The 11,473-nt window shown below is 53.2% G+C and overlaps 1 protein-coding gene across 1 annotated transcript in view; it reads right to left on the reverse strand.

Moving 5' to 3' along the window:
- DCHS1 (dachsous cadherin-related 1) overlaps window positions 1–11,100 on the reverse strand; it is a 21,321-nt gene extending 10,221 nt beyond the window's left edge. Inside the window, exons 1-9 of the mRNA XM_005886270.2 lie at window positions 9,196–11,100; window positions 3,400–3,588; window positions 3,071–3,302; window positions 2,713–2,949; window positions 1,355–2,380; window positions 937–1,130; window positions 628–724; window positions 371–528; window positions 3–176 (exon numbers count right to left, since the gene is read on the reverse strand). Coding sequence (XP_005886332.1) covers window positions 3–176; window positions 371–528; window positions 628–724; window positions 937–1,130; window positions 1,355–2,380; window positions 2,713–2,949; window positions 3,071–3,302; window positions 3,400–3,588; window positions 9,196–10,983 — 4,095 coding nt within the window. The 5' untranslated portion in view covers window positions 10,984–11,100. The remainder of the gene's footprint in view (window positions 1–2; window positions 177–370; window positions 529–627; window positions 725–936; window positions 1,131–1,354; window positions 2,381–2,712; window positions 2,950–3,070; window positions 3,303–3,399; window positions 3,589–9,195) is intronic.
- Window positions 11,101–11,473: the final 373 nt, after the last annotated feature.

The raw sequence follows: 11,473 nt of genomic DNA on the forward strand, positions 1-11,473 counted from the left end.
AGGGTGTAGGTGAGTGCTCCCACCCCCGCCGGCTCCGGCGGTGCCACCGAGCCCAACAGGGAGCCAGGCTGCAGCCCCTCGGCGGCTGTCACCGTCAGCACAACAGGCACGGGTGCCGCTGGGTCTGGTTCTGAAGGATCTGGTGGAGGCTCAGCCGAGTGAGCCGAGGGAAGCACCTGTTGTGGACAGAGGCAGGAGGAAGAAAGCAGGGGGACCCGTGTAAAAGGGGGTCTGGGCTTGCCCATGGGTAGCAGGAAGCGTGCTCAGAGTAGCATTCGGAGAGGGGAAAAGGACCCAATGAAGGTGGAGCTATTGGAGGTGGGTCCACAGCAGCGGCCAAGTGGACAGATTGGAGGCGGGGCAGCCATACCTGCACCAGCAGCTGGAGGCTGGAACTCCGAGGAGGGCTGCCCTGGTCATGAGCACTCAGCGTCAGCACATAGTGGGGCCGCTCTGCTCGGATCAGGGGTGCTGCAGTGAGCAACTCCCCCGAGTGAGGGTGCAGAGAGAAGAGCTCTGAGCCAGGACCTGGGGATAGGCAGTGAAGGGTGAGGGCCTGGGTCCCAGAGCTGGGCAGGTCATGAGGGTGTGTCACATCCACCAACTCCCTTCTCTCCACCCCCGTACCAGTCAGCGTGTACAGGATGGTCCCATTCTCCCCTTCGTCCGGATCCTTGGCCTGCAGAGTCGTCACCAGTGTCCCTGGAGGCACTCGATCTGGTACCTGTGGGGACACACAACTCGCCTACAGTTGTCTCTTTCCTGTTCTTGAGACAACCCAGGATGGAGTTCCCCTCACCTGTGTGCAGACGGAGCCCCTTTTTTGCTCTCACACCTGTTCCAAAAAGCATCTCTCTTACCTACACCTACAGCTTTATGGGGCGACGCCCATTCCCTCTCACTTCTTCAGGATAGGGTCCTTCCCCCGTCACATACCTGTATGGGGAGGCCCCCGCCAGCAGCCCCTGAAGCCTGCAGGAAGGTGGGACTGTTGTCGTTGAGGTCGAGCACAGCGATGTGCACGGTGCCTGTGGCACTGCGGGGTGGGCTGCCCCCATCCTGCACCCGCACCAGGAGCTGGTAGCTGCTCTGCCGCTCTCGGTCCAGGGTTTGGAGGGTGGTCACTTCTCCTGGGAGTGCAGGAGAGGGGTCATGTATGGAATAGCTAGGGATGCAGAGCCAGAGGCCTGTAACTGAGAAGCTGGGGATTGGGGAGTGTGGGAGGGGAACCCAGGGTGAAACTCCAAGCTTAGTGCTGGTCTTCATGACCAGGGGATCCTGGGGATCCTGTCTGATGGTTCACCAATCTGAGGATGAGGCAATGGGGTCTCAGAATTTGGGTGCCAGTACTCACCAGTCTGGGGGTGGATGCGGAAGGCCTTGCTGTCTTCTGACATCTGTCGCAGGCTGTAGGTCAGGCGTCCATTGGGTCCCGAGTCTCGGTCGCTGGCATAGACCCGGCCCACACTGGTCCCTGGGGGCTGGTTCTCTGCCACAGCCAGGAAGGTGGGCTCTTCAGACAAGCGGGGGCTGTGGTCATTCTGATTGAGGATGCTGACCCTTATAGTGGCCGTGCCTGTCTGCTGCCCCAACTCAGCTTTGGACCCAGACACTGCCATTACCTTTAGTGTGTACAACTCCTGGGACTCACGGTCCAGTGCTGCCCGCACCCATAGCCACCCGCTCTGTGGCTCTAGACCAAAAGGGCTGCTTGGCCCATCTCCTGCAAGGTGGTAGGTGACAGAGCCCCCATCAGGTGCTCGAGCCTTCACTTGCAGAACCTGAGTTCCAGGGGTGGTGCCCGAGGGCAGGTCCACACGGTAGGTAGGGCTGTTGAAGTGGGGAGCCAGCCCACGCGTCACCAAGTCCTGTACCACCACCCGCAGTCGAAAGTGGCTGGTGCGGGGTGGGGAGCCTCCATCCCGGGCTTCCAGGTCTAGTTCATGCGCTGGCCCCCCTGGAGCCCCCAGAGGTCCTATAAGTCGTACGTGGCCTGTGGTGGGGTCCACGGTGAAGACCCCGCCACCTCCATCAAGAAGGTTAAAGGTGACTCGACTGTTAATGCCGGAGTCTGGGTCCAGAGCACGCAGTGTATAGATGAGGGTCCCTGGGGCAGTGCTTGGTGGCAGCAATACCGTGTCTTCAGGTGCAGGGAAAGCAGGGGAATTGTCATTCACATCATCCAGCAGCACACGCACCCGAGCTACAGCGAAAGCTGGGGGCACTCCACTGCTTGCCCGAACCTCCAGCTCCAGCACTGGCCCCAGCAGCTCCCGATCCAGAGGGCGAAGTGTCTGTAACAGCCCCGAGGCCCCATCTAGGGAGAAGAGTCCTCGGGGATCCCCACCTGATAGGGCGAGTGTCACTGGCCCCAAGCGACCTAGGGAGGAGAGAGTGGTCAGAAAAGAGATGGAGGGGCACCTATTGAGTTGGGACCAGACTCTGATCCCAAGAGGGGTTACACAATGCTCACTCCTGTGCCCTTAAAGGAATAGGGGGCGGGGCAGGTGTTGGCAGAGAAACTGGATGGCACTAGGGTGATATTCACGTGGCTGAGGATGAAGCAGAGCACCTGCACATGCCTAAAAAGGTGTTTGGAATTGGAACCAGAGTGTTTTCTATTGGGGCTATCTGGGGTACCCTGATATAGAGACAGAGGCTATATCGGGGAGTCTGGGTATGGTGCTAAGTAGGTATAATGATAAATGATACCTGGTGGGTTGTGTGCCTGGACTATGCCCACACTGGTGCCTGGTGCCACATCCTCTGGCACAGAAAAGACATACTGTAGTTGTTCAAATATGGGTGGTATGGGGGTTCCAGGCACAATGCTGATGTTGACTCGGGCACTGAGCTCTGCCTTCAGGCCACCTCCATCCTGAGCCCCAATCTCCAGCTGCACCACAGAGTTGACCTGCCTGGCCAAGGGCCAGGCTACTGTCAACAGCCCTGGGAAGAGGGATAGAGCAGAGATGTTTAAGGAAACAACAGAGTTGAAAGGGGGCAGTGCTTCATTTAGGCAGGCGGGAAAGGGGTGTGGGATAAACCCTGGGTGTAGAAGGATCCTCACCTGAGTGCTCATCCAAAGCAAAGAGTGGGGGGCTATTGCCAGCCAGGATGTGGTAGGAGAGTCGCCCATGGGGCCCCTGGTCGGGGTCATGAGCACGCACCCTCAGCACGGCTGTGCCTGGTGGACTCTGGGCACTCAGACTGGTGGCATACTCCCGTGGATAGAACTGAGGTGGGTTATCATTCTCGTCTGACACAAACACCTTCACATACACTATGGACTTGAGGCCTCCCTGGTGAGATATGTAGCCATAAGTCAGGTGGGCTTTATCTGGCCCTGGTGAATGCTCTATCCCAGTGTCCCAACCTGCCCACGGTCTGCCCACTTACGCCATCCACAGCCGTCACTGTGAAGTCGAAGCTTGAGGGCCCCTGGTCATGGTCCAGGGTCTGAGTCGTGCACACATCACCACTGTGGGCATCAATGCGGAAAGGGGGAGACCCCGAGGCCCCAAGTCCGGCACCCAAGGAATAGGAGAGGAGGCCAAATGGGCCACTGTCTGCATCTGTGGCTGTCACCTGCGGGAGAGGCAGGGGTGAGTGTTGCTACATCTTTTTGGCCAGAAGAGCCAGAGCTACATGGCAATTAGGAGGAGCAGGCCCTGGGCCACCTGGGGCTCAGAGTCTCTAGATGGTGGACACATGGAGGGAATTAGTAGGACATACATAAAAATGCATTGCCTGTGTGAGGTTCCTATGAGCCTCTTGTCACAATATTTTTGTCAACTTGTCAATACATAACCTTGTTTTACGTGTGTTTCTGTTTAAAGACACCTAACTTAATATATATTACTAGAGGCCTGGTGCATGAATTCATGCATGGGTGGGGTCCAGCCAGCCTGCCCCAATGGGGGCTGATTGGGCTGGGCCAGCAGGAGTGGGGGGAGGGAGGAAGGAGGAAAGGGGATGCGGGAGGTTGGCCAGGTGCAGTGGGCGTCATAGTGACCGGTCATTCAAGTCGTTCAGTCATTCCAACGTTCTGGTTGTGGGATTTGTGTGTGTGTGTGTATAGATATAGATATAGATATAGATATAGATATAGATATAGATATAGATATAGATATAGATATAGATATAGATATAGATATAGATATAGATATAGATATAGATATAGATATAGATATAGATATAGATATAGATATAGATATAGATATAGATATAGATATAGATATAGATATAGATATAGATATAGATATAGATATAGATATAGATATAGATATAGATATAGATATAGATATAGATATAGATAGATATATATTAGAGGCCCAGTGCATGAAATTCGTGCGGGGGCGGGGGGATCTCCTCAGCTCAGCCTGCACCTTCTCCAATCCAGGACCCCTCAGGGGATGTCCGACTGCCGGTTTAGGCCTGATCCTGGGGATCGGGCTTAAACCGGCAGTCGGACATCCCTCTCACAATCCGGGACTGCTGGCTCCTAACTGCTCACCTGCCTGCCTGCCTGATCGCCTCTAACTGCCCGCCTGCCAGTCTGATCACCCATAACCGCCTCTGCCTGCCAGCCTGATTGCCCCCAACTGACCCCCTGCTGGCCTGGTCGCCCCACGCAGCCTGCTGTTCAGTCATTTGGTCATCCCTCACTAACGCCCCTGCTGGCCTCGTCGCCCCACGCAGCCTGCTATTTGGTTGTCCGTCCAATTGTTTCAGTGGTGACAGCCCCTGGCTTTTTATATATTAGGATAGATTGATTTATTAACATTGAACACATGGCCAATGGTGCTATAACTCTTATCTGAACGAAGCTAATCTGAACACACATACTGTTTTCTCCATAAAGCACATCACAGCCTTCTTGTGCTTAGGAACACTAGACAGCACTTTAGCACCACACCCGGGGACCACTTTAAACAGCAAAATCACCAACAAAAAGCACAAAAAATGCAAAAAAAACCTGGCACTAAACAGACTGCATAAAGGACTCTTGCTTACAGTATAAGAGCTGAAACGTGAAGGCAGAGCCTGGCCATGTTCAGCCTCAGCTGAAAATGTGTGCATTAGGTAACTTGAATTTTTCATCACTTTGCCCATGTCCGAGAATGATTGCGAAAGTTCCACGAGTACTGATTTTAGGGTCACACCTAAATTTTAGAGAGTCAGCAAACTGACAGATATACTAGTAGAATCTGCAGAGAATGACGACCAGTTTCACTTATGAAGAAGAGTGCTAAAGGGCTCTGACTGCAAATTCTTGGTGGATCACAGGGAGTGAATAACATCACCAAGTCTCATCATCACTCCAAGCAGAGAACCGGCTGACTGATAAAATTATAGAGGCTGATATCATAGGGTTACTCTTTATTGAGTTTGGTCATTACAGAATGAGATCTGATTAATACTGGGATTTGATCACTGAAGTGATCAGGTCTGCTCTATGGATTTATGGATGTTGCTCATGTAACTTTAGCTTCCTTTTCACCTCTCAAGCAAACTTCATTAGAAGTGGGAGAGGGAGAATTGCAGGTCTATATTGCAAGTCCAATATTGAAGTCATTCAGTTGTAGGGGCTCTCCAAAACTAAGAAACAGGGAAAGTCTTTCCTGGTTAATTCTTGGTAATCTCCCAGACTGGGTCAGAAAACGTTGAATGATTGGACACCAATGTCAGGAGCCTCTGAACATTTCAGAGCGGGATCAGCAAGAGACACTATTCTGGGAGCTCCTAAGGCCAGGATAGGGCCAGGCATACCCTAGGTCCTCTGTGTATTTGTTCATTGAGTAAACGGACATTCTGATTGCCCTGCCTTACAACAAAAACTTCTTTCAAACTGACTTTTATATCATGGGTGCACATTAGGGCCTCAATAGTGGGCTAGCTGGTGCTGACTGCGGTAGCCTGTGACAAAGTGCTCTTTGTGGATATAAGGGCCTCAGGGTCATGATATGCTGTAAAAGGAAGCTGGAGAGTTCCCCTTTCTGAGCCAGAAAATGTTGCTCAGGGAGAAGGCTGGCCAAGGACTTCTAATGGTTGCCTGGGCCCTTGACAGAAATGATTTGTGCCATTGTTTACTCTCCTGAGAGACACTGAGACCCTGCCATGGCTGGACCCTGGAAACAGCTCCCGCTCCAACTCTTTACTGTGGCCGTGGGCCCGATATCCCAGGAGACAAACTTCCCCTGCATCAAGCCTGCAGGCTGCAGCACAGCTGCGGCACCATCTCCAGAAGCTGTTAAAGACCTTTGCCCTCTGACTCGCTGCAGGAAGAAAGCAATAAATAGTGGTCGGGGGAAGTTGTCAGGAACTGACCCCAGAAGGCGCAGCGGCCATTGACTGGAAATGACCAAGGCAGAAGCGAATTTCCCAGCCTCTGCAGCCTCTGCTCAGAGGTTCCACTGCAAATGCACAATCTCCATTTCAGCAGGCTCTCCGCCCTGCTACACAGCAAGCTCTCCCCAAAGCTGTAACTCTTATCCCCACCCCACCCAAACCTCTCATCAAATGCACCATTTCAAGGAGAAAATAAAGACCCGTATCTATGAACTCTCTAAATCTCCTAACAGACCACAAACTTACTGCACCAGCCCATCCTGACCTCCTTCCCAGGTGTTTCTCCCACTTTGACTTCTTGACGCGACGCTCTCCGGTTTCTCCCACAGTTTCCCCACCCCCGAGTCTTCCTTTGACCTCCCCTTACTCTGCCCGTTGTTACAAGTTTTTGTTCCCTGGAATCTCTCCCTGGCCTTTTCTCACGCTACACACTTGCTTAGGGTCTTCTCTTCCACTTCTGTGGCTTTGACCATTGTCTATACTTTGATCCAATCACTCCTCTGAGCTCCAAACTTGTGAGGTGCCTGCTCAACATCTCCGTATGTCCCCACAGGCACCTTACATCCAACCTGTCCAAGACTAAAGTCATGATCATTCCAAACCCCTCTCTAATGACTCTTCCATCCACACAGTCGCTCAAGCCAGAAATGTGTTCTTTCCTTTTCCTCTCCCGGTATATCAATCAACCAGGGACTAAGTAAATCCTCATTATCTCTCCTATTTGTCTATTTCTTTCCATCACCATTATCACTGTCCTGACCTGGGCTTGGGTTGTCTCTCCCCTGAACTGTTAAGTTCACATCTCATAGCTATCTGGCCCCCCATCCTTCCTCTACACCAGGGTTTCTCAACTCAGCACGATTGACATCTTGGACCAGACAGCCCTTTGTTGTGGTGCATTATAGGATCCCTGGTCTATACCCACTAGGTACCAATGGCATCCCACCTATTGTGACAATAAAAAATGTCTCTGGACATCGCCAAATGTCCCCTCCAGAGGGCAAAATCACCTCAAGCTGTGAACCACTGCTCTACACTGATTGTCAAAAGCATTTTTGAGAAAACAAATATCATCAGATTACTCCTCTACTCAGAAAGCTTCAATGTTCCCTAAAGAGAAAGCTCACACCTCTTGGCTTGGCTGGACTTTTCACTGTCTGGCCTCCCTGCACAGTCTCATCTCCCACTCTCCCATCTCACACCCTCAAACAAGTCAGCCTCTCCCACTCTGTGCATGTCACCTCTGCTTGGTACCTTCCCCTGTCCCGTCCCCTCATAAACTACTGCTTACCCTTTAAGTCTGAGCTCAAGGATCCTCACCTTTGGGAAGACATTCATATTGCCTTTCTGTACCTCACATGTATCCCCATCATGGATGTTTTCTTTGTTTCTTTGCACATGAATCTCCCCTCTCTATTATAAACTCCATGAAGTGTGTGTGTGGTGGTGGTGGATGATTCGTTCATTACTGTATTCTGTGTCCCTAACACAATGACTGGCACCTGGTAGATACTCTAAATGTATGCTGAGTGAATCGAATATTAAGACTTCTTGTAACCATTATGAACACCCACTGGTTATTTTTATGCCTGCTTCCCTATGGTTACTAACAGTAAACCCCAGGAAACCACCTGGAGAGTTGCCCTCTTGCTTCAGGCACTAGTGAGGAGAAAGAAGTTTGGAAGCCCTAGCCCATTGGTCCTGGGCCAAGAGGGACAGTAAACGCATGAGAGTGTGGGTGGGAGCTGGACAGCAGCAGGCAGGCAAATAACCTAAGTCTGGCCAGAAGGGAGAGGGCCAGCCAGGCCCAAGCACTGGCCTGGAAGTCTAGGTTGACAGGGAGCCCCTGAGAAGATGTTCAGGGGTCTGGTGGACTTCTGAGACATAAAGACTTCAAGCATTAGTCTCCTAAGAGACCACCTTACCTCCAGTCTCCCCTCTGGCATCCATACTCCATGGTGCAGCCAAAGCAATAAAGACATGTCAGATTTGCCTAGAGCCCTTCATTGGCTCCCTATGGTTTTTTAAAAAATACATTTTTAATTGATTTTTTTAGAAAGAGAGGAAGGGAGAGGAAGAGAGAAACATCGATGTGAGAGTACTAGAAAACATTGTTCAGCTGCCACCTGCATGCTCCCTACTAGGTATGTGCTCTGATCAGGAATTGAACCCATAACCTTTGGGTGCACAGACCAACACCCATCCTACTGAGCCACACTGGCCAGGGTTCCCTATGGTTTTTAAGATAAAGTCAAAGCTTATAATATGGTTTCTGTCTACAATTTTGTCTCATCTCCCTCCAACTCTTTCTCATCAGCACAATTTCATCTGAACAATGAAGTCCCCTGAACACATGGCGTTCTGCAGCTCTTTCTGTAGACCTGGAGCCCCTATTCACACACCCTGTATTATCCATTTGACAAAGTCTCATTGGTTCTTCAAAGGCTTGTCCTCTGGGCTTCCATAGCAGCTCATATGCAGCCTGCTATAGCACTAGCTACTGGTGTGTCTCTCCACCGAGACCATCTCCTTTCTTTGTTCCCAGGGCCCAGCAGTGCTGGACGTATGGTGGGTAAGTTAATTCTTGACATCATAGGACACCTTTTCTCTAGACCCAATCTTAATTCCAACTACCAAGGTTGCCTGACCCAGCTCTTGCACCCTGCTCTCTCATCTTTTCACTAACCCTTACCCTCTGCACAGACTTTGGAGCTCACAGGATAGAACCAAACCCTCTGGCATAAGTCACCATCAACAGATGCACCTGAAAGGCTTAGTTCTTGCTCTGAGCTCCCCTGTGGCCCTCGGATCCTCTCCTGCCCATAGCAGCACCCCACTGTGTACCTGTAGGAAGCAGGTTCCAGGCTGGGTGCCCTCGGGCAGTGAGGCATTGTAGAAAGTCCTCTGGAACTGAGGCTCGTTATCATTCACATCTTGCAGGGCCACGCTAACTGTGGCGGAGGAGGTGAGAGGGGGCAAGCCCCCATCTGTGGCCACCACAATCAGCTGTGGCTGGGGTTCCAACTCATAGTCCAGTGAAGCAGCCGTGGTGATGATGCCTGAGGTGGGGTCGATGGAGAACCAGCGGGTGTGGCTGCCTGGGGCCAGGCTATAGGTGACCTGACCGTTGGTGCCCTGGTCAGGATCCTGGGCCGTCACCCGCACCACGAAACTGCCAGGCAGTGCAACCTCAGGCAGGGGCTCAGGTCGGTAGAGCTGGCGGTCAAAGGCAGGCACGTTGTCATTGACATCAGTGACATGCAACACAAAGGCAGCCTCAGCCCGCAGTGGGGGTGAGCCTGAGTCAGTGGCGGTAACCCGCAAGTTATAGGCATCCCGCTCCTCCCGATCCAGCTGCCGAGCCACGCACACCAGGTAGATGACGCTGTCCTGGGTGCTTAAGGCAAAGTGGCCCTCTCCACCCTCCAGGGACACGTTGACGTGGGCAAAATCACCATCGTCTGGGTCTGACACAGAGATTCGAGCAACAAGCTGGCCAGGTGGGGCGGCCTCAGACACTCTCGGGGAGCCATCTGCACTGAGGAAGATGACAGTCATGGAGGGCTGGTTGTCATTGGCATCTCGCACGTGCACGGTCACAAAAGCCGAGCCCAGCTCAGGGTGAGCCCCACCATCCCGTGCCTGCACCACCAATTCATGGACCCGCCGTTGCTCGAAGTCCAGTGGCCGCTCCAGCCGCAGCAGCCCCGTGTGTGCGTCAATGGAGAAGGGTCCATCACCCTCGCTCTGTCTCCGGTTGATCTCATACGTCACAGCCCCATTGGCATCGGCATCGGCATCAGATGCATACACCTGCAAGACTGGGCTGCCGGGGGCCAGGCTCTCAGACACCACAGCGTGATAGCGACTCTGATTGAAGGCTGGGGCATGGTCATTGATGTCCAGCAGTGTCACATCCAGCAGGGCCTGGGCCCTCCGAGGGGGTGAACCACCGTCGTAGGCCTCCAGTTGCAGCATATAGTGTGAGCGGTTCTCTCGGTCCAGGTCCCCAGTAATTACCAGCTCAGGCACTGGAGCCCCATCCGGACCAGGACGTGTCTCCAGCCGGAAGGTCTCTCCAGCCCCATCACCAGACAACGCATAGCCCTGGGTTCCTAGGCGGCCAGCGTCTGCATCACGAGCCGGCTCCAGCGGGTAGCGAGTGCCAAGAGCTGTGTGCTCAGGTATCTGCAGGGCAGCACGAGCCTGTGGGAAGGCTGGAGCATGATCATTGATGTCAGCCACTCGTACAGTAACTTCCACGGTGGCGCCGTCAGGAGTGACTGCAGTGAAGCGGTAGCGATCCCGTTGCTCACGGTCTAAGACACGGGCTGTACGGACCACCCCGCTGTGCTCGTCGATGGCCAGGTCTGTGCCCACGCCGCTGCCCTCCTGCGCAGAGATGAAGTACATGGGAGGTGCTGCCGTGCCTGCCGGAAGCCCTGCACTGATGTCCCCGATCAGTGTGCCTGCTGGCTGCTCCTCATCAATCTGCAGGTCCAAGCTCCCGGCCTGACCCCAGGCTCCTGGCACCCTGGCCCCCAGCAGCAGTAGCAGCAGTGGGAGCAGGGGGAGGGGCCCGGGGCCCTGCATGCCAGTGCAGGAAGGCACAGTGCCCAACTCCTTCGGCATGACAGGCGCAAGACCAGATGTGACTGGGGCTCTGGCTCCAGGCCAGGCTCTGGGCCCAGCTTGATCTCAGGCTTTGGATCAGGTCCAATTCGAGCTCTGGCTCCAGTGCAGGCTCTCTGACCTGGGAGAGAATCAGAAGGGAAAAGGTTATGAGGCGGAAGGAATCAACAGTTCAGGGAGACTGGGGTTTAGGCCTTGTGCTGCCTCACACCCAGGAAGCCTCTGCTTCATGACTCCTCAGGACCCACTCATCTTTCCCTGGCAGGTTCCCATCCCAGCCTGACCCTGCTCTCAGCAGACTGTTTTGTCCCTATTGTTCAGGTCTGAATGCCCTCAGATTCCCAAATGGGGCAGGGACTCAAAAGCCATACTAATAGTTTTGACTTTATCCTAAAAGCAAATGGAAGCCATAAGAGTATTTTGAGAAGGGATGTGCCAAGATCTGACTTACATGTTGTGAAGATGGTTATCTTAGGACAGCCCTTGTAAC

Source organism: Myotis brandtii, unplaced genomic scaffold, assembly GCF_000412655.1.
Source record: "Myotis brandtii unplaced genomic scaffold, ASM41265v1 scaffold966, whole genome shotgun sequence".
Classification (NCBI taxonomy): Eukaryota; Metazoa; Chordata; class Mammalia; order Chiroptera; family Vespertilionidae; genus Myotis; species Myotis brandtii.